At 36.7% G+C, this 24,291-nt stretch overlaps 1 protein-coding gene across 4 annotated transcripts; it reads right to left on the bottom strand.

Moving 5' to 3' along the window:
* Positions 1-733: 733 nt before the first annotated feature.
* vegfaa (vascular endothelial growth factor Aa) lies at positions 734-15,782 on the bottom strand. Of its 4 annotated transcripts, none has more exons than XM_073847430.1 (7): positions 14,803-15,780; positions 12,950-12,992; positions 10,787-10,983; positions 10,450-10,526; positions 9,944-9,976; positions 3,838-3,969; positions 734-2,116 (listed from the first exon to the last, which is right to left on the bottom strand). In XM_073847430.1, exons 1-7 carry the CDS (start codon positions 14,866-14,868, stop codon positions 2,098-2,100), a joined length of 567 nt encoding a protein of 188 aa, XP_073703531.1. In that variant the 5' UTR covers positions 14,869-15,780; the 3' UTR covers positions 734-2,097. The 4 variants fall into 4 exon arrangements, 3 of the variants coding, with proteins under 3 accessions (XP_073703531.1, XP_073703533.1, XP_073703532.1); XR_012356697.1 differs by lacking the exon at positions 734-2,116 and adding an exon at positions 5,460-5,705 and having other exon boundaries at positions 3,833-3,969; positions 14,803-15,781; XM_073847432.1 differs by lacking the exon at positions 3,838-3,969 and having other exon boundaries at positions 14,803-15,550.
* Positions 15,783-24,291: the final 8,509 nt, after the last annotated feature.

Raw genomic sequence — 24,291 nt, 5'->3', positions numbered from 1 at the left:
GGATCATTAACTTTGTGTTCAATACGGAAAAGGCTGACAAAATATGGTCTTGTTTCCAATTTCATTCTTCTTTTGCATACTACATATTGATGTATCTTATTAATGTATAATATAGTTAACAACCCAGTCCAAGATGGGTAAAACCAATAGGCACAATAATAAGAAATAAAGAATTAAAAACTTGGTTAGAGTCTATGGTTAGAGTATCAGAGTATAAGTCTGTATGACATTTTGGTGATTTTCCTGTCCTTTTTTTTTTTAGCTTGGCAGCGTAAATAACCATCCACTATTGTTATAAAGAAAAGAAAAGCTATTTCATAGAATAAAGAAAATAGCACAAGGTCGGAATGACATGAGGGTGTGTAAATGATGGTAATTCTCCAGAGATCTTTGAGAAAAAAATCAATTACAATGTGATTTTCATGCAGTGTCTATGTATTTTTCATCTCAGCGTCTAAAGTGACATTTCAGCCTAGTGTTTTTTTAACACATCTGAGTAGTTTCATAAAACATTTTTTATGGAATATGTGACAGTAGGCATTTTGTTTATTGCTTTAGAACCTCTTGACCTAACATATAAATGTTATTTGTTCAAATGCTTTGTCCTACATTGAGTGTACATGTGTATAACTTACTCTTTCTTTTATAAACATACCAACATTTTGGACACAATGTCAGTGCGTGCAACAGTAAATTGTGGACTGACAAAAACAGCACACTCGCCAAACAGAAATCCATTTTTGCTTTAATAAAAAACAATATCATTTGAAAATAAATATGTTTAATAGTTATACTAAAAACACAAAAGGATGTTAATATTTAACAGCACCAATAAATATATTACTGTGAAAATATACTGAAAATGTGGCTGTACATGGCAAACAAACAAACAAAAAACTAATTTCTGGCACTTTCACGCAAAGAGAATGTTCGTTTTTCGATCGCAAAACCTCGTCCGCAGGTCTCGCAACTCCACCAAACTGATCGCTGATACAAAAACGTTCAAATAAACTAAAAAGAAAAGGCGCTTTCAGGAATGTTGAAGTGTCTCTCTTTTGTCTTTCGTTCAAAAAGCCGTCCACAGTTTTTCAGATTGGTGACAATGTCGATAGGAAACAAAGCGAAACAATATCAACAATAACACTGCATATAAATATATCAAATTAAATACACAGAATACTGAACATATTCTAACATTATAAATTAGATGTAGTGAACTACACAAAGGGATATTACTTATGTATACACAGATATTGTGTGGTAACGAACAGTTCCTAAAGTTGTGTGCAATATTTCGCTTTGGAAATGTTATGAACCTTAAATATTTGAGTTGAGTTTACTACCGTGGTGAACGGAATCCGTTCCTCGGCAAAAGTCAGAATCGATTTGTCACATTTATCGCTTTTAAATGTCCATATATACATACATGTAATATCCCTTTAGTATTATCACACCAAGTCCTATTGGTTGTTAGTCAGTACAGGTGTCTTTTTGACTAAGACTTCACCCTTGCAAGAGTGACATCACAGAAGGAGATAGTTCCGCATTCGTATCCCGTGCCTGGACCCACTGTTCCGAACATTCCGGAAAGAATCGTTATAATTATGTCACTTCCTCTCTCCTTTGACTGACAGTCCGTAGCTGTTCATATCAAGGGTTGGAGGTTGTCGTTTGCACCTCTTAGTGAAGTCTTGGACATTCGATCCGAGTCTTTAAATATGAGTCCACAGCGGGCCGATCCAGTGAAGCTTTACCTCACTGCGTTCTGTCCAGTCCCAGGCCCAGGTGCAGTGACACTGAAATATATCCCATTCACACGCCAAGCAGCGTCTTCGTTTTGCTTTTTTACTTTGTAGGTGATAGCAGCGACACACATTGCCATTGTCATTGAATATATATAATATATATTCTATATATTCATATATTAATATCTTTAAAATATACATCGGGATGATATCTCCTGCCCTCGTTTTATTGTCTGTCTTTCGTTCAGGGTAGTGTTTGCAGTTCGTCCAGGGAATGCATCCTCAGGTTTAAAAAGTGCTGTGCCGTAAAAAAAAATTCCTTCATTCAGTGTTCTGCCCAGCGCACCGCTAATCATCTTGGTTTTTCACATCTGAAAGAGAACAATGGACAGGTTAGAGATCTGCTTGAGATACGCTATATGTCAAAATTCATTTATTGATCTGTGTTTCACCCATCAAACCAATCAGAGTTAAGCCTGTTTACCCACACTACTGCCTGATTTATTTACAAAGTAGCATGTGAATCTTTAATGTACTTTAATATATTTTAAAAGTATTACTCGTAATATCCTTTGTGAGTAATATACACTACCGTTCAATTTATTAGGTTAATAGTCAAAAAAATTATTTTGAATAAACACTACTTTTTAAACTTGTTATTCGTGAAAGAATCCTGAAAAAAAAATCACAGGTTCCAAAAAATATTTGTCAGCACAACTGTTGATATTATCCAACATTGATCATTCTAATAACAAATCAGCATATTAGAATGATTTCTGAAGGATCGTGTGACACTTAAGACTGGAGTAACAGCTGATAAAAATTCAGCATCACAGGAATAAATTCTATTTTAAAGTATGTTAAAAAAAAAAAAAAAACTGACATTACTTTTAAAAAAAGTGTACTTAAAGGGATAGTTCACCCAAAAATGAAAATTTGATGTTTATCTGCTTACCCCCAGGGCATCCAAGATGTAGGTGACTTTGTTTCCTCAGAAAAACACAAATGAAGATTTTTAACGAAAACCGGTGCAGTCTGTCAGTCATATAATGGACATGGATTTGTCTGTGCATGTTTTTGTTTACTTTTAAAGGTTTGGTGCCCATCCACTCCCATTATTTGGCTGACAGACTGCATCGGTTTTCGTTAAAAAAAATCTTTGTTTGTGTTCTGCTGAGGAAACAAAGTCACCTACATCTTGGATGCCCCGGGGGTAAGCAGATACACATCAAACTTTCATTTTTGGGTGAACTATCCCTTTAAGTGTGTTCAGAAACAGTCATGAAAGTGTCTCTCTTTAAGTGCAAACTAAATGTAGTTATTTTGTATTTTTTGGCAGTCTGCTCAAAAGCATTTCATTGTTTCGTGATAATGTAGTTACGTAAAAATATTAAAAGGTTGGATGTTTTAATAGGGTTAAAAGTTGGTTTGGGTGAAACGACCACAGGATCAAAGTATGCTGTGATCACCACAAAACATAACATTAACATTTGGACAACAAATACAGAACGCTAACATACAATCACAGTTTAAATTAGTGGGACAGTTGATGAGAAGCAAACAGCATGGACACACTTATATATTCACATATATAATTCAACGACATCTAATATTAGGTATCAGAAACATGGACAGCTAATGGCATGATTTTGCACGGGATGGCAAAATCAATAACACCAAATTAAATTCTGACCCATTATGAAAGATAAAAAAAAAGAATTACTGAGAGCAGGATGTGTGAGTTGCACTTCACAAACACACACATACAAATGCAGGATCTCTGCCTGTTTACTCAAAAACACAAAATCATATTGCTTGCTGACAGAATACCAGCAAACTTCATGTCTACAAGTTCATGTAGACAGTTAATAATTTCTACGCTCAACGCCAAAGGGTTGACACTACAAAATCAGATTGTAACTCACAGCAAATACACCACATACACCACATACACACACAGACGCACTACGTCACCATGCATATATAGAAGGGAAAGCTATATGCATGCAGCGCTATATGCATGCATATTTCAGATCTTCAGATGGGACTGGATGAGATGCATGTTGCACATGGTAACTGTTCATAGACAAACCTGCAAGTTCTTTCATTTAACTCAAGTTGTCTGGACTTGCATTGCAATTGTGTGAATTTGCAGGAGCATTTACAGGTGAGGGGGTCCTGCACATACAAGCGCTTTCTTCTCTCTGAACAAGGCTCACAGTGGCTGCAAGGGAAGCAGAAGGGAGAGACAGAGAGACATCTAAGCACTAGTGATTTGGGCAGAGAGCTGGAGACACACAAACGCAGAAACACACACTCATGCACCTCGCCATCACACACCACCTCCATTCACTGCATAAATTAGGGTCCTTTTTGAAGACGGGTAGCATTAGTGGCAGATTGTGTGTGATGAGAGTGAATAATGAGCTCATTCATTCATCCTTCAGTGAGCGCACATGAGACACGGTGAATAGCAGCAACACAGAAATCAGACAGGAACACTTATTGGACTGACAGACAACTGCATTCACATACAGTACACACAATCACATATAGACAAATGAAAGCAGTTTGAAGCAAAAGCAGTGCCTGCTAAAGTAGCTTGTTCAACTACAGAAACCTGACAGTATAGAAGTGCAGTTTTTTTTAATCATTTGTAAAATAGTGAACATAATCTATAAAATGTGGCTTTTTTTAAATTGTGTAATCGCACTAACATTGCGGAAAAAATACTCTGGACCAACAAATACAAATTTTTAGTTTTTTTCTCATATTATATTCATGGTTTGGTTTAAATATGAAATTATTTAATATGAATAAAAAAAGACAAAAACATTCACAAACTAAAACATGATTTATTATAAGAAACATAGCATACTTAATCAATATCTTTTCTTTAGACATAAACCAAAATGGTCTTAAAAGTCAATGTAATAAAACATAATAAACAAAAGCAAAACTAGCTGTAATATGAAAGTGGAATTTTCACTTACGGTAAAACTAATAACATTTTGTTAGTCAGTGTTTAATTTAGTTTACTTCAGTATGCATCGTTTTCTTTTATGCACTAAAAATAATAAAATATAATACAAAATAAAAAGTCTACACTCTTAAAAATAAAGGTGCTTCACGATGCCATAGAAGAACCTTTTTGTCTAAATGGTTCCATAAAGAATCTTTAACATTTTGTGAACCTTTCTGTTTCACAAAAAGGAAAAGGTTCTTCAGATTATAAAAAAAATAAGCAAGAAATGGATCTTTAAAGAACCTTTGACTGAATGGTTCTTTGTGGAACCAAAAATGGTTCTTCTGTGTCATTGCTTGAAGAACCTTTTGAAGCACCTTTATTTTTAAGAGTGTAGTCTGTATGTGCTCTGCACATCAAAACACACAAATTACTATTTTTATTGTTTCTTTTATTTATGTATTTATTTATTTGTCTTATGGGGAGTGTTTATTTGTCTTGAACTGAACAAAAAAGATTTTCAATTAGACCAATATACTTTAAATTTAAATAAATGACAGTCATTTCACTGTTTTCAGTGCAGTAAAGACGAGCCCATCTACAGGCGAGCGATTCAAGCTGCCGTTCTCAGGAACATCAAAGGGGCCGAAATACAGGTGAGGGATCACATGAGCATGACGTCATCCCAGCTGTGGCGGCACATTAGTACGATAATGACAGAGACAGCCATGCAACCTCTGTTCATTTACCTTTGGTTGCTTTCCTCTTTGCGGGCCGTGGGCCAACAGTGTGAATTTGAGTACAAATAAATGCAGACTGGGGCTTTAAGCCGACAGGACAAGTGAGATTACAAAGAGCAAACAAGCTGCCCTGAAATAAAGCCAATGACTGAGAGCAAAATACTGCTTGAGCGCAGGTGAGCCGAGGCGCTGAGATCGCCCGAATCTCCCTCTCTCGCTCTCTTTCGGCTTTTAACCCTCCCCACTCTGGGTTTTCTGCAAAACAGGAAAATAACGCAAGAAAAGGAGATCTAAATGAAGCTGCGGACAGTCATGCTGAGAAAGATCAATCAGCACTAAGGATGTCAAAAGTACTTTGGCACCAAGTTGAAAAATGTATTTAAAAAAATCTAAATTGTAGTAAACAATACTTTTTAGATTTTGTATTAATTTAATGAATAATTAATTACAATTTTGTTTAAGAATAAATACTATTTTAATATTTACACTACCATTCAATTATTGTTTTTATGAATAAACACTTTTATTCAGAAAAGGTGCATTAAAATTCATAAAACTGAAGATTGGGAATGATTTCTGAAGAATCATGTGACACTTAAGACTGGAGTAATGATGCTGAAAATTCAGCTTTGATCACAAACATAAATTACATTTTAAAATGTATTACAACAGATAACAGTTACTTTAAATTGTAATTATATTTAACTGTTTTTACTGTATTTTTGATCGAATAAATGCAGCCTTGGTGAGCCTAAACATTAAAAAGCATTAGGAAATTTTAAGAACATTAAGAAATCGTACCAACCTCTAAATTTTGAACAGTAATGCAAAGGCTATGTGCCAATGTTTTGAACATTTTTTTTATATTTTATTAATATTTACCATTTAAAAGTAATATTCATACTTCATTTTAGCTGTGACATCAAAATTTGTATTGAGAATTGTGAAATTACACTGGTATTAGAATAGACTACTGAAATTGTCCTATTGTGACAACCCTAATTAAATCGAGGAGCAGCACATCAGGGACAGTCCTCATGAAGAATCAATGGCAGACTCTACAGTCCAAATAAGCAGCTGAAGGGACTGAGCCGTTGCATTTGTGTGTGTGTGTGTGTGTGTGTGTGTGTGTGTTTGAGGAGCTTAGAGGTAAGGATCGAAGTACAAGGAGGTGAACTTGAGCTTGTGAATCAGAAGCGAGAGTCGCTGGGCTCCCCGCCCCCCGCATGAGCGCTTGCCTACGTGCTGAGTGAGGCGACACGCAGAGAGTCGGCGCTTAGCCCCATGACCAACGGATTTCATTTAGCCCTCTCAGCTAACCCCATCTATCTCTGTACGCTCACATTAACCTATAGGTGCAGAAACGCACACAGCCGCCGCTCATCCAATTAAACCGGGAACATTCCCTGACCTGAGCCTACACTCTTAAAAATAAAGGTGCTTCACGATGCCATAGAAGAACCTTTTTGTCTAAATGGTTCCATAAAGGTTTCACAAAAGGTTCTTTGTGGCAAAAGAGGGTTCTTCATATTATAAAAAAAATAAGAAATAGATGGTTCTTTAAAGAACCTTTGACTGAATGGTTCTTTGTGGAACCAAAAATGGTTCTTCTAAGGCATCACTGTAAAGAGCATTTTAAAGCACCTTTATTTTTAAGAGTGCATCACACTAAAACCATGAATGTCTTTCCATTAGACAAAATATCAGAGCTTTTATCAACACTGGCTTCCCTTTTCTGAGCCCTTTTTGAAATGACATTTGACCAACTGGTGTCAAGGCATTTTTAGTGGATGCAAGAAACATGTTTTTTTTTTTAATATGCACTGCAGTTGTTACTTATTCCTACTATTTTACTCATAAAATAAGGATTTCTTGGTGTAAATTAACATATTTGGGTTTATTCAGCAATAATAAATCGTATTTTTGAAACCAAACAGTCGCTGGTCCCCACTGACTTCCATAGAGTGGAAAAAATACTACGGAAGTCAATGGGGACCAGAAAGTATTTGATTACTCACATTCTTCAAAATAGCTTCTTTTGTGTTCATTAGAAGAAAGAAATGCATATAGGTTTGGAACAACTTCAAGGTGAGTCTCATTTAAGGTGAACTATCCCTTTAAGACACAATAGCGCTAAATGAGTTTGTGAAACCGCTCACGGTAACCAACAATAACCTCCGTCTCAGGATCGCCTACTATTTAAAAGGCTAAAAATAAAAGTAGGTTAATGACAGACACTTGTTACTATGATTAGTGAGGGGAAGCAGGCAAGGGTCAGACTTGAGCAACTGCGGTGTGAGGAGAGCGGCGGGTGGTCTTCACAGACACCATCTTACAGCTGCCATAAAGCGCCAGAGCCTCGCCTCAAAAGAAAAACTGAAACGATCCAATAAAAGACTCCGTTATCGGCAGGTCAGGGCTCTTAAGAGATATATTCGGAGCAATCCAGGCTTTTACACAAGCACTGTGGGCTGTAAAACCTCAGAGAGGCCTGGCGCACACCTGACCAGCTCAACGCTCGACTTGTTGCCCTAAAATTAGATTTGAAGGCATATTACTTGGCGGGTGAATGGTTTATTGTGATTATTGCTATTAGTAAATGATATTATTTTAATATTTTGTCACATTCATGTTGTCAACCTTTTAAAAAAGCGATCAACCGATCAAGGCTGTGCATAGCAGTCAATTTACTACAGGTGGGAAAACCAGAATCTGCTGACTTTTGCACATTTCTGTAATAACAATAATGGTCCGATGTGCTAAACTGAGCTGAATGCATAATCAAATCCTTAAAAATATGAGCAAGAAACAATCATGCAAGTGTTTTGTCACTGCAAAGTTTTCAGAGGGCACAGATTTAGCGTTCAGCACATGCTTTTATTCAAAATGACTTGCACAATGACTTTTTTCTTTATGATACTGCCATGTTCAGCAATGGCAAGCATTAAATTATGAATGGTTATCTGCCAGAAATAGAGATGCACTAGCTATAAAAAGACGTCCAACACAAATAAAAGAAAAAGCAGGTTTTGTTTTGGGTGTTGTGTCATGATTAATTCCTGTTGAAAGCAGTGAGTCTTGCGCCTGAGGATTAGGAGGGATTCGGCTGTTGTAACATTTAGTGGAAGTCGATTTTACTGTTTGGGTGTGAGAACAGTCAAGTGTTTCACTTTATTAGCTTTGTTGTGGGGAAACGGGGTTGTGGGTGTGTCAAGGCGTGCTGTGAGAGTTTGGACGGCTGTGGTCGTAAACTGGGCGATATGTTAAATTCTCACAATATATATGTGCCAAAATTAGCAAACAATTAAGCATCATAATGATACTATGGTTTCATTACATTTAATAAGTAGTCATTTATTTCTTTATAATGCTAGGACGATACTTGTGAACTTTTAGTGGCAATTGCGATCCAGTAGAGGGAGTGCTGAAAGTCTAGACAGAGTCATTGTGGAATCACTGATATACTATTATCATTTTTGATAATATTTTGAACTAAATTAGGGTTACATTTTACATGTATTACATTTGTAATACATTCATTGTGCTTTTGTCATTTTTATTCAGCTAAAATAGCAGTTTAAGATTACTAATTATCTCATTATTGATTTTTTTTTTAAGGGGTGCAGATTGATAGCACCGCAGACATGTGCACATTTGAACCTAACGATATATTTCTTTTTATTTAATTAACAAAGACAGTGTCCAGATGACTTTGAGGCGCTGCGAGCTGAATTTCCTGGAACTTTATATTTGGAATTACATATAAGTGAAAATAAAGTAAACTCAGGGTGCCGTGTGTTTACAAAGCGAGCAGCGCTGGCTCTGTGAACATCTGAGTTCATTTAGAGTGCTCTCACACAAGACAAAGTTCTTGTGAAACACCCTAAGCTAGCGTTGAACAATAAGCAAATGGGATGCACCAGTTATGACAAAGCAAGCAGCATGAGTCTGGCAATGATGTAGATATGCATACTTTCATTTCTCACCCACATCCACCACATTCGCTCCACTCACATACAGACAGCAAAGACTGCTGAAGCTGCACTTGCTGTGAGTCATGTACAAAATATAAACACATTGACCCACTGACTAATCAAGTCTGAATGACTAGCTCCAACTGGAACGCATTCCTAAAAGTATGTTACGCTCTCAATTTGGTTGGTCAGTCCAGGCGTGCGACTAGCGCTATACTGCATCTCCAACACTTGAGCTTTCCTGCTAAAAGTCTGACTGCTAAGTGCTAACTGTGCTAACTGCTAACATAGTGTCCGGCTGGCTGCTTCTCATCGCTGGTCAATCAACCCAGGCATTGCAATTCTTAGCCGTGTGTTTAGAAATGCCCTGCACCATCTAGAACCGTCCACACTGTCAACAAATGAATCCTAACCAAATCCCAAAATGGACAAATTGGCTGTTTCAGAAACATCTTTTATCTTAAAATAACCCAAAAACTTGACATAAGAAATAATAATAACACAAAAATATCAACTTACTTTTCTTTCTTTGATTTGACTTCTACCTTTTGCCTGAAAAAAAAAAACAAAAACAGATGCAACAGAGGATTAAATCACATTTCATAATTGGAAGGAGCAGGTCACACAAAATTAGAATGAAGAATTTTACGTCACTATTAATCGCTCTTAATGTTCTTTTTTTCTCTGGAACACAAAAATAATTTTGAAGAACCTTTAAGCAGCTCTTCAACACAGTACCATATTTTCAAGCAAATGCAGTGCCATTATACAGTATATGTCATAACAGATTATAAAGAACCTTTTGTCCAATTAAAAGTTTTCATGGATGTTAAAAGTTCTTCATGAAACCGTAGATAAATATTATTATTTGTATTGAATTATTGAAGATTTTGTGTTCCCACAGAACAAATAACAGCATAGAGAACAACAATTGACTAAACTTTGGAAATAATGGACAGTTTACATCTTGGAGTTGACTGTTTCTTAAAGACGCTTAAAAATTAATCTTAGTTTTAGAGACGTACCTGCATTCACACTTGGTGTGTTCTGTGAAACTCAGTTGAAAATTATGCTGCGATACACGCTGTTTGACTCGCAGTACCTACAGGAATGTACAAAAAAAAAGACTGTATTAGATATATGATTGTATTTTATGCACTGTTGAATAAATCACAAGACCAGGCCTCAGCTGTGGCCAAGAGCAACTTCAGCCACATAAACGGGGTGTAAACACAGTGTACAGCGGTAAACAACATAGCTGACATGCCAGTTAACACCGCCTCACTGTCCCCATATTGGGCAAGTATGAAGTCATAGGAAGCAAGGCGAAGGATTGCACACGCTGGATTGAACCAGTCTCACCTCCATGGTGACGTTGCGCGTCTCTGTAGGGACGCACTCGAGCGCTTCGTCGTTGCAGCAGCCTGCACAGCGCATGAGAACCACACAGGATGGGATGTAGGTGTGCTCGATCTCATCGGGATACTCCTGAATGATGTCTACCAGCATCTCTCGTGTCTTACACGCACTCTTTTTGTACACCTCCATGAAGGGAATCACTAAAGAGGGAGCAAAGTGAGAGTTCAGTCACTATCATACTGATGATTTCTTTTTTTCACATTAGGTTTTATCATTATTTACTTACCGTCATGTCGTTCCAAACCTGTATGCTGTTATTTTTTTCTGTGAAACACAAAAACAGAATTTTTGAAGAAGCTTCATGCAGCTCTTTTCTATGTAATGACAGTTCGTAATGACCATGACTGAGTCTCTCACACAAAGCTATCATAAAAGCTATTTCAGAAGTTTTGACCCTTGTGAAAAAGAAGTGCACTTATAGTGTACAAATCTTAAAAGTATTTCTTAACTGTATGTTTAATATAATAAATTTAATATCAATGCAATTAAAGGCAATTTTCATGACTGTTTCTTAACACACTTGAGTGTGTAATAATGCCACATTGAAGTACCTTGAAGTACATTTTAAAACATTGTTTTATTAATCTTTTGTTGTGCTTTAAAAAAATACACTTATGTTAATGTGTTAACTTATATACTCAACCAAATGTAAAGTACGTGATTATGCTTTTAACCTGTTACATTTAATGTTACTATATTATAATTTGACTAAATTGCAACTTTTTTACTTTTTAAAGACAGCAGTCATGGTAACTATGAAAAGAGCGGCGTGAAGATTCTTCCCCTTTTGCGTTACATGGACAAAAATAACAGCACACAGGTTTTGGAATCAAATTAGAACGATTAAATAATTTCCATTTTTTTACAAAATCTACTACTTCTTGAGCAAGGCCCGCCATTAAAGTCAGACCCATGGTATAACACCTCACACAGGCCTGTTCTGCTCACTGGGGACTTTGCCCAAGAGGGCAAAAAAGGCATGTCACACATGTTGAGGCAAACACACCAGCACATGTGCCCCAGTTGCACGTCTAGCCTAATCTGTACACCTCCTTAAACTGGCTTCACATCATTCATTCTGACCCCAGTGCCTCATGACCCGCAGACTGCCAGGGAAAAGCGTGACCTTAGGCAGTGTGGCGCCAGGCTTCACTGCAGACACCTGACCTCCATCAGAAGCCCACCCTGTGTGACACTCCCTGCCACCCATGAATCTGTCAGTGCCCCAGAGCCATGCAAGAAAACCAAACAACTGTATTCATGAGGCTGATCATGATAAAGTCAGTAATTGCTAGTAATTAGTTGGTGGTACCAGCCACATTTCTACCAGTGCCCTATCATGGCATTTCTTCATTTATGGCCATGATGTCTGTATCTCATATTGTTATTTACTTGGCCTGCTTTGATTGAACTCTTAGACAGTTAAAGTGTACTTCTGTTTCCTATTAGGCAAATATAAACTGACTACTGCTAACCAAGATGCAATATGTTCATTTAATGCAAAGCAAAACCTTCTAGCATAGGAGCTCTACAGTGTGGGAAAGTGTTTATGAATGGAAGCAGATTGGGAATGACGTAAAAATAACAATACACGTCCCCCTAGAAAACGTAACAGGGACTCTATACAAACAACCAGGTCCACTGCTAACAAATAATTTTGACCTTGAGGACAAATCAGGAATAAATCATGCAATCTTTGTTAATAAATAAACACAGCCATGGTCAATGACTCCACACAAGGTTGCTTGCAGGTGGAATGAATTATTCACTTTGACGATCCTAATGAGGGTGGGAAATATGTCCTGACTTCTAATCTGGAGTGTCCAAGCAAATATTTATATAATTGCAGGCTTAGCGTGATATTAAACTGATTAAGGAGAAATGCTGTTGCATAACAAAAGAGAACTACAAACACCCAGTACTGGATGAATTACGTAGGCTCATTACCTGCATCAGAACTGGGATAAAACCACTTTCAGTTTAAAATTTGCCTTGAGAATGTCATTACATATGCATCCTCCGGGTGGTGCTGGACTCTTAACCCCATTTCCAAAACATTTTTTTCAAATCATACATGCTTCAACATTTACCAACAAAATGACTTACCGTCATTTTTGCTCTTCAACCCGTCTTTGGGTATGTGGGCAGCCTATAAAGTCAGAAAAGCAACAACTGTAAGTCACAGGACACATTAACCAAGTTAAATCTGACTTTTGTTGCACACCACTGAAACAAACCAATAGTAATGCTTGGGAAACTCTCAAAAGGGAGTTTTGCACAGCCATCTTTATTTACACTATACATGGCTTAAAATCTAGAATTGGATCCTTAATATTTAAGTAAGGATTTTGGACTCTTAGTAAAGGAGTTTAAAGTTGTCATTCTCAACCTTTTTGACTCCCTTTGGCCAAAGGCAGCGATATTTGGGTTTAATATTTGTTTTCCAAGCTTTTAATTATCATAAACTTGCAGCCTCAATACATAATAAACAACAGGTTATTTCATGATTCCATTAGATTTGAGAACCATATGTCCTTTAGTAAAATCAACAGCTGTTGAAGGTAGAAAAAGCAAGAAATATGATGAGGAAATATAAAAAATTAAAACTTTAGAGTGTACAACAGCTTGTCACTGGGACTAGTCCTTTGAAACTACAACTGCTCTACCCTTTAACATGGGTTTATATCCGTGTTTGCTCCTTATCTACCCCTATAGAGCATATATAAGCAGCTTGGACATAACTACGATCCAATGTGAGGAGCCCTATAATCGCAAATATTCCCAACCGTACCCTTTTTAGAATTGTATTTAAGTTACTTTCATTTAGACTCATTTTAAATCATTTTAAGTCATTCTGTGGTCTTTGGAAGTTTGCTGAGGCCCTCTAGTGGGCCCCGGACCCTTAAAAACCAGAGGGTTTTCAAAATCTAGTAAGGGAGTTTGAATGCTTTCAAAAAGCAATTTTAGATTGTTTTTCAGGATGTAAAATTTCTTATAATCTTCCTTTGTTTTTTAATGGAATTTCATTTTCTAAAATCTTAGTAAGGGAGTTCATTTGTCATTCAAGGCGGCTGCAGAGAGCCAATGATTCTCCTGCTACAATTCAGACTATTCTCTTTTCCCGCCTACAGATTAGTCTCGCTGGCGAGAGAGTGCGTGATCGGTTGCTGGTTGGTCGCGTTACTGCAGGTGGCGTGGACTGGCGCAACAGCTCTCGGTGTTGCGTGAGAATCTCGCCGGTTTGCCTCTCAGACCATCTGCTTCAAATCTGAGCGGACAATTTTCATATTCTGCATCCAACATTGGGACAATGACGACCAACCAACCAACAAACAAACAAACGATGGCAGTTTACCTCATACCAATATGTTTCACGACATCAAACATAGTGCTACGTGCTTGGCCATATCACGACTCAAGTAAAATGAATTAATTAGGCGGGAGACAAAGAAACGAAGGCGTCCAGGTAATATCTTGTCATTATTCTCGTTAAGAGAGCAGCTGGTTGCAGTATTTTAAGTCTTGAGGTATCGCGAGCACTAATAAAATGCATCGAGTCAATGTTGTGTCTGTATTCATAGTATTACTAATAAAATATTCCCGTCTGATTGAACAGAACAGAATAACCCGTATGTGTACTCCCGTTAGAGCACGTAGTCAGTTTTATATCTAACAGAACTGCTTCAACTGGAAATTTGCTTATCGTTTATAAATCCCTAACTGAGATTAAATCCCTTTACTTATGAGGATAGAAACTAGTTGATACATATTCCTGACAAAACTGTATTCCTTTAAGCAGTAACTTTTAAGCAGAAAATTCCACGTGAAACTTCAGGTGTAATTGCACTGGACAAATGCATTTCGGTGTAATCTGACCATTTCCACATTGATAAAAAATTAATGGTTGATCCTTCCATAATTTATCTTATTTCAAACCGACCAAATTACAAAGCTCTTACCTTTACAGCAGACAGATGAAGGAGAGCCGCAAAAAATAATTGTATCGAATAGACAACAAAGTTCATGATTGTAATTCCAGTGGTGTGTTGCGGCGAGCGTCACTGAACAGTCTTTGGCTCTCAAAACAATTAAAAGCGAAGCTGCTGAATATGAATGAACAGTGTGATATCGTGGGTCAAAGTAACAATCCCATTCTGCCCTTCAGGACCGAAGCACCTGCGTCGATTCCACTAAAATGAACTTCTTGAACGCTAGCGCTCCTCAGGACAATATAATAATATAAATAACAGCAACAACAGTCAAATAAAAGAATAATAAAGAAAAGAAAGCGGAGAAAATCCACACTATATTGGTCCTCCTTTTTCGCTTTTAAAATCCACAGTATAACGGAAAGTCGACGTCTAATAAATCTGATTCCAAAACGTCACAGGCAAAACAAAATAATAGAAAAAAAGTTTCGTACACTTCCAAGCGCAACCTCCACTCTGCACGCGTGACTATAGGGCCAGAGAACGGCTTCTGCGCATATGATTATCATCAAGAGCAAGACGTTACATGTGCCGGTATAAAGTGATCCAGTGGCAATCCCTGGTTGAACTGCAGCAGTCGTTTCCTTCTTTTCCTCGTCTTATTTCCGCTATTGCTTTGGCTTTTGTTGTCTCATATCGTTGTGGATGTTATCTGGCGGTACGGGGAGGTCTTGTCACTTTGCGCTCGCTCTGTCTTTCAGCGCTTCTGCTGCTCAATGCTGCAGATCTTGAGAGTATCGGCACACAGGCGGCGAGAGCGCTGATTGGACAGCCTGAGTCGACGTAATTATGATGCTCCAATGCGAAGGCTTGACTGACTTCAGCAGGACTTCAGAAGGTGGGAAATTATGCATAATTCCCATTGCGTGTGAGTTATTCAGCTTCTTACATAGTACAAAAATATGTATAGGTTTGCGAAAGCATTGCAAATTAATTTTCAGATGCATTTCCTCACGTATCTTCCAAGTGGTTTTTGTACAGGTCTGACCAGTTTGTAGCCCTACTAAAAGAAAGGATGTGACTCTTAATGATTGTTGATTCATGCTAATTAACCATTAGTCCTTCTTTCGGTAGCAACTTTAGACATAAAAGGTCTCATTTGTTAACATTAGTTATTGCATCAGCTAACATATACTAACAATGAACAATTTGTTATAATATTTATAAAGCTTTGTTAATTAAATAACAGACACAACTTTTGACTTCAATAATGCATTCAAAACGCTGAGTTTAAAATTAACCAAAATTAATAAATGTTTTAGATATATTTTCCATTGTTAGTTCATGTTAACAAATGTAGTTAACCAATGTTAACAAACGGATCCTTAGTGTAAAGCGTTACCAATTATGTCTCTCGGTAAGATCCATCCACAAAAGACCGTTAGTACAGAAATGTTTCGTGTATTTTTTTTACTATTCATTAAATCTAGCATTTGGCAGTATTTTGAAGGTTCCTGTATTGGCTGTTAGTCTGGATGAGGAAGTCCTGTGAAGGTTAATTGTGTGGAATTATTCTAAAACAAACTTATCTGGTGTTTTTCAAGTGTGCAAATAAGTTTTGTCTGCTGACAGAAACAAGAAAAGTGTGTTGGGAGCAAAATCAAATCTGCTTTTCATAGTTTTAAAGGTAAAAATATAACTTTATATAAGGTTGAAGTATGTCACGCAGAGGTTAGACAAACCGTTAGTTAACCGTAAAGGCATTACACTGGAATAAACATTTAACATGTTTAAATGTTAAATGTTTATCCCTACGACAAACATTTAAACTACCACAATAATATTTACAGACTTCTAATATTACAGGTTCACATGCGTTATGAATGATGCCTAATTTATATTTGCGCGTATAAATACGTGTAAACATGAAAATGTTTTTCATTTTGACAAATGTGCCTGTCACTCATGTGCTCGCCGGTCACAGATACCTGTGCTTGGCAGTCCTGTCATATTTTGAAACCTGCAGAAAGAAAAAAAGAAATCCATGTGGATGAATGAAAATATGAGCTGATGTTTACTCCCCTGCGGGCCGTAGGAAGTGGCAGGGGGTGGTACAGGGGCTTCCAAGTTCCCATGAGTACAGCTGCTGAGAAAATCTAATTCAGTCAGCTGGTACGTGAAGACTCAAGGATGGCGCCCCAATAGAAGGATGGGAGATTTAGACATGGTTTAATTTCCCTTCAAATTCACCATGACCTCTTTCTCACACACACAAATAAAATACTCATTCCCCATGTTCCCTGCCACAGATGGGTCACGGCCTTCTCTCCCACAGCGCTCAGAGTCAGACACTTTACTCTGTTACTATGGTTGCCAGCCACTTAAAGTCTCCTTCTCTTTATACCCTGTCCTTATCCTCGCTAACTTGATCCTCGAGTGATAAGTGTAACAGGGCGGGTGACCCACCGCTGTTTCTCACTGTGGAACTTCTTGGCCTGTTAAACTTGTAAACCATGCACTCATGCTTTGGCACAAAAACAGAACTAGGTATTCATTGATTAAATGTCATCCTGGAGAAAAACACATTTCATATAATGAATTAGCTTTTAGTAAAACTTTAATAAGCATGTTTGGGGGCATCGACTGAATATCTTAGGAGTGACCCAACAGACAAAAGCCAAAACCATGCCTCCAGTGAGATCTTTGTTGCTTTTCTTTGACTCTAGTGAGAGTAAATGATCTTATGTTAGAATAGAAGAGAAATAGTGTGTTCATAAGGGAATTTATGAACTCATTTGTTTGCGCAGAACAGGTTTCGCCCATAGAGGGCACTGTGTAGACACTGCCTCGCATGCTGATAACCTAAAGAACAAAACTTTGCAAGTGTTCACATATTAAGAGAAACTACATCATGTTTCAAACTACTGTTGTATGTTTAATGGCTCTGTAATGCTCCCATAGTCACTTAAGTAGAATCCATTACCATATACTTCAACAAACACACTGAAAAAGGTAACCTAAAATGGTAACAACTAAGTTAATTGATTTCATTCGAGTCAAAAAATGATTTAATATCACTGAAGAACCCAAAAACAAATACATTTTTTATAGATTAAATTAGGTACCAATTACCAACAGTGCATGTAACCCAATCTAATCTACACAAATATTATGTACAAGAGTAACAGCGTCATTTTATTTGACAGCACATTAGTATATGCATTTAGCTGATCTAGAAACCGCTTTACAGAAAGTATAATCCAAATTATGCAGTGATTAATATTATTCAATGTAAATGGTAGCATCTTTTGCTTATATTAAAGTCATGTGGTTGCATCTTTACCAATGTTGTGCCATTAGGGTTAGAGCTTTTTTTCCCAAACGTAATCAAAGAATCCTTTTAAAGTCACTCTGGATAGGTGGATTAAGGTTGCATCTTTAACCGGGTCATTCAAGGACATTAATCTTAAACCTCAGTTTACCTTGGTGGTGAGATTTTGAACCTTTGAATGAGAATTTTTAATGCTGAAATTTTAATAAAAAAATAAAAAAAAAACGTTCAAGTTGCGTTGAGTTCTCTCTCACTCTGTCAGACTAGTTTTCTATACTTTACTATATTTCAACTTAACTAAAACAACTTTAGTTTTTAGTCTTAAAATTTCAGTGTAGATGGAGATTCAGTGTTGCTTGTTATTTGGATGGGAACTGATTCCAGTATCTTCTGCTTTATCCAGTTTTCCTCCAGATTGCTCTTGTTTCAGTGCTCTTTAGTTGCCTTTTTGAAGAAAAAGCAAACAAATTCACAGCTATCACGGTCACTTTAATATTCCTCTCACTTTTTCTTTGATTTGATATCTGTTTTGTTAGGCCTGCTTCACTCTAGAGATAAAAAATTGCAAAAAAATTAGGAGCTCAAGTGGATCATGACTTTCCAGTTCATGGAACTCTCTCGCTCTCTCTCTTTATTGTTTTTATTTTTTTTTATTATTATTTCACAAATTTCATACAGTCTGGATCTTTGGAATGCTTCTGATATTGATCAAACCAGTTTTTTTCCCTTAAAAGTTTCTAGGAGTCTCTCTGATAAGTTTCCTAAAGGAAGAGTGAATCAATACGGTTTTTATCTCAACTGTATTTCATCTCATATTATGCTATTGGAACGTTTTATATCCATATTCTTGATTTGTGCCTTTCCACAGGTTGTTTTGAAAGCATGTTTTCACCAAAAGTGGATTATTGCATTTCGACAGCCAAATAAAGAAATCCTCTGAAATTTGAGTAATTTTATTTAGAACATTTCTAGTTCTAATAATCACAGCTGGTCGCAGTTTTATGTGTTCATAGTTAACTGTAAATAACAGAAAATTGATCTGACCATAACAACGGCATGTTTACACAAAGCTGTTACTGTTTTGTTGACTGTTTAAATCAGACAGACAAAATGAGTAAGAAATGAATTCAGATTTTAATATTCTTATATGAGGAGCCACAAAAATGTACAAAGCATGAGTGAATAAACACATAATTAAATGAAAATCAGTGTATATTTACTTAGAATTTTGATTTGATACTATCTGTGTCATGGACACATTGTCCAAGAGCTCATGCATCAGTCTCCTGCTCTATTTTTTAATAAACGATTTTTGCATTGAAAACCTCACTCCAGCCAAGGTCTGTCCCCCAGGTTTATCTGTTACCTTGTCCAACAGTCTAAGTCTGAGCGTATTATGTCTTCATAAAGGGCCTGATAGTTTCTGACACATAGCGGAGGACACACTTAGATAATTCACACCACGAGTATCAGCGAGCATATTGCACACAGCTGCACTCCAAATAAAAAGCCAAGCTCCAAAAGATTCATATGTGAAATTAGGGCAGATATCCAAACCCATTCTCTCAGGACTGGACGCACCTACTCTGCTGGACTGACCCTACCCACGGCTTTTACTACCCTTGAATGCCGCTCCTTAATCCTAAAGGCCAGTTGGAGTTCTTTAAGACGTCTCACATGCTTTTTGTGAAAATATTTAGTCTGGGCCTCATGTCCAAGGGAGTCACAACGATAACATGAGCTGCTGCAGATCAAGACAGAGCTTGCAAACGCATTGCATAATAATGGAGAGAGTCACACTGAGGAAGACAGGGTCAGCGAGGAACTGAAGAGATGCTGGATTGGGGAAGTTCCTGCAGCGGTGAAATGACGTGAGCAGGGGGACGTGGTGAACTCCTGCTACGGCATTCCTTACCAGGATTTAATTGAAGAACAACATGCAGGTTCATCTGCAGCGTAAAAGCCTCCCTAGTTTTTGCTGATGTCAACTTAATGAGCCCTGTCAGCATCAACACCCACACTAAACACACACAGGCCTGCTGGAGTGTACTGTTGAATTGCAGTTGATGCTTAAATACCCACCGATGAACAGCATGTCCCACAGAACCTTGAGTTCTTTCTTTTCCCCAATACTGATTTAAGGCTGAGCATGGTTCAAAATAATTGCAAAAAAAAAAAAAAAAGACTAATGCATTCACATGTTTGTAGTAATATGTCTAATTATTAAGAATGTCTCGCTTGGAAGTCTTGAAGTATTGTAGAAATTTTTGTTGTGAAGAGGAGCAACTAGCTAAAAAGCAGTGACGCTACTGACTTATTTAAAGAAACCGTTCATCCAAAAATTAAAACTCATTTAATGCCTAGATTTATTAAATATGGCAAATTAGTGTTAGAACACAATTCCATAAAAGCGCCGATGATTTACTGACAAAGCACACATTAACGAACACAGATGCAGCTAGATCATTTCCATAAGGACCAATGCAATTAACCATGAGCAGCCCAAATACCGCCTGCTTGGAGACATTTGCTTTTTGGAGCACAAACATTAGATCCATTTTAATACTCTCCTCCCATAAATTTTGTGTCTGAAAGGGAAACTTCTACAAATGCATAATCATTTTTTTTTTTAATTCAAATTTGATTTCCAGTTCAGGCGCAAATAAAAAATGTGTCCATGCCTTTTCAGCACTAATTCTTCACTGGCGTCTTTAGTAAATCCTGGCAGTACTATTTTAACTATTTTGTTAGTTAATCTGGCCCCTAATGTCATTTTAGACTTTGCGACTTCTGTGAAATGCAAAAGTTGTTAACTATTTTTTTATTTTTTTGTCCTCAAAATGAAAGGTAATGGAATCTAAAATAACTTTATAATCAAACACTTTATTTAAATTTCATTTGACGTAGTTATTTCACGTTATTTAAAACAAAAAATAAAATAAATACAACTTTTTTCGTTTCGTTAATGTATTTTGACTATCATTTTAAAATTTTACTTCTTTTACTTAACTGGCCCAAGCAAGAAAAAACAAAAGAAAGAAAGAAAGAAAGAAAGAAAGAAAGAAAGAAAGAAAGAAAGAAAGAAACATGAAAACAATGCAGGTATGCTGAAGGTGCAATGACTGTTATCAAGGGAATGAAAGTTGCAAAAAGCTTTTGTTTTTTGTGTGTTAACTGCAGCTGCATTGAGTAGATGTTAAACTTGTGCAAATTTGCTAGCGTGTGAATTGTTTATGTGTAGGATTTGGAAAAACTGCTTAAAAGTGCTTTAAAACAAATATTTGTTTCTCGGATCCTTTGGCCGGCTGAGAGATTTATAGAGAAGTAAGTATCTGACGCAAGTTCATGCTGTTGAGAACTCTTCATAGTTCAAGTTGAGTAGCATTGGAATATGGCCTAGTTAGAAGTGAAGCGAATAATGGAGAGTAATAAACAAAGCTCTGGATTGGCCAAATAATGGGATTGTTATGCTTTAAGATTGCTATAAAAATGGTAACCTCTAAAGTATCTGGTTTTATTAAAGTAAAAAAAAAAAATGTATTATTGCTAAACCAAAAACAATAATGTTTTCAGTGGTTTTGGTCTAAAAATAATAATGAATTTCTTTAAATTAGTGTCTGAAAGATTCGATGGTAAGGTGAATCATTCGATAAAACCGCTTTTTTTTTTGGAATGAAAGTGAGAAGTAAGCAAACATTCTGGCAGCTGTTGAGGAGACACTCTTTAGGAGGCTAATTTAATAAGACGAATGGAGAGGCTGGAATTATTATTTGAAACAGAAGAAATGCCAGATTGCTGGTGAAGGAGTCCACGTTTTGCCATGCGTTACCCCCAAGCAGAAGTTTGGTAAGTCAGTGTATAAAAACGGTTCTCAGACCATAAGCATTTGGGCAGGGCCAGTGAGTGAGGTAATATATCTTTCCATTGTAATTTGGGGAATTATAATCATGCACCTCCCAAACTGTAGTTTTGGACTGCATTTAAAATGTTGAATTTAACATCACTGAGTTCACCACGTGCCCTCTACGATTTTAAACTAACACCAAGTTATATGTATACAAACACTGTGTCTGTATATACTATGAAGTGGAGATCTAAACACTCCAAATGTAATGAAGACACCTAACAGCTGCACCATTACTTATGTGTGTTACTTATTAGTGTTACATTCACATCTCACATGTTCTGTGGTGTACAGTTCTGCAATATGTTTTCTTAATGGCCACATAAAACAGCACAGAATAATTGAGAGCAAATGTTCACTCTTCTTTTGGCCTGAGACGTTTAGCAGTGACTGCAGCTTTAAGATAATCATGAAAAAAAAACATGGGATATAGAACGCAGGATTGCTCTCACAGTGTAAATATTGACTAAATGCTGATTTGATTAAGCTAAGAAAGAGGTTACAAGCTGGTGGAATGACTTACTATAGGTTTATCTCAAACATATGGCATGGAATCCACAGGAATTTGTTTCATAAAAGTAAAAAGTCCTGTTGACCCCTCTGTATGAGGTCTAATAGCCATCATAAATCTAATATTGTAAACCAGTTCCCAGCACTCTGAGCCAAGACCACAGATGGTGGCACAGTATACCAAGTGCACATCGGCACCCAGACATGCCTAAAAAAAAAAAACATGTCTAGAAGTTAGTGCATTCTTGTGAATGAAGAAAATCTGACCTGCCAGCTTCATATCAATTGATAATCTTTCATTTTACTGTGTTTTAGGTTCATCTATGCTCTTATAGGGTTAGTTCTGCTAAAAAAAAAAATAGCCTATTATTTATTCATCCTCAAGGTATCCGAGGTGTGTATGACCTTCTTTCAGACGAATCCAATCGGAGTTATGTTAAAAATTGTTCTGGCTCCTTCAAGCTTTATAATGCAGAGGGCCAGTGTTTCTCTTCATCAGTACAAAACAAGTTCAATAAAGCGTATCCATTCAAAATAAAAAGTGCCTCACACAGCCCTGGGGCTAATAAAGACCTCATTTAGTGAATCGATGCGTTTTGTAAGAAAAATATCCATATTTAAAACATTAATAATCACATTAATCTAGCTTGCACCAACAGTTGTTGACAAAAGCAGCTCCTGACATGAGGCCTTTATTTGACCCCCGGAGCCACGTGAGGCACGTTTTATTATGGATGGATGCTCCTTTTTGGACTTGCTTTGGACTGATGAAGAGAAACACCCACCTATTGCATTATAAAGCTTGAAGGTGCCAGAACAATTTTTAATATAACTCCGACTGCATTCATCTGAAAGAAGGAATTCTTATACACCTATGATGGCTTGAGGATGAGTAAATAATGGGCTAATTTTCATTTTTGGTTGAAATAGCCCTTCAAATCTTTATATGTTTACAAAATGTAGTATATAATGCAGCTCACATCAAAACTGACTTTTGAAATTCATAAAGTTAAACAGACATTCTTAAGAAATTCTCATTAGCACAAGTTTAGCATCACAGAACATCTACTTGATAAGAACAGACCACACACTTGTGGAACACATAGCACATACTGTAACAGTGTGTGTTCACCAGTCAATTTTAACCATGGATACTATCTGAAAATATGATTTATTTAACCACAATACAGCAAAGAGAAGACTAAACAACAGCACATTCGATAGAGCAGCGCAGACACAACTGGATAACAGATTCAGAACATTTTTTCTTACTGTCTAATAGAGCCTGGTCCAGAAAGCAGTGATTTTCAACTTGATATTGATACATATATTAGTATTTATATTGAAGTGGAAAACTTATACAAAAATAAACAATACAACTGTCCCTATAATGCTGTATGTAATCCAGTGCTCAATGTATTAAGGGGTTGCATATTCTTTTACCTTGTGAAGTTTTATTCAAGGTTTTTGAGAATGAGGTCATCCCATACAACCTGTCCATCTGTGTAATTTCAGTATGTTAACATTTGATCATTTATCATTAATGATGATTATGGTCAGTTGTGTTTTTATTATTTGCATTTACCATTCTATCATTTTCCCTGTTGTCAGAACAGACCTGTAATTCAATTTAGGGTTGCAACTCACCATGTGAAAACCACTACTGTAAATAAATGGTACAGAAATACAATCAGTAATTTACTGTCTCTAGCGCTGTATAAATTGTAGCTTGGCAGTTCCCAGGATGCCAGTCTCAGGAGCTTTAAAGGGATAG

The sequence above is a fragment of the Garra rufa genome, chromosome 9 (genome assembly GCF_049309525.1).
Source record: "Garra rufa chromosome 9, GarRuf1.0, whole genome shotgun sequence".
Taxonomy (NCBI): domain Eukaryota; kingdom Metazoa; phylum Chordata; class Actinopteri; order Cypriniformes; family Cyprinidae; genus Garra; species Garra rufa.
This window is presented reverse-complemented; position numbering and strand designations above follow the sequence as displayed.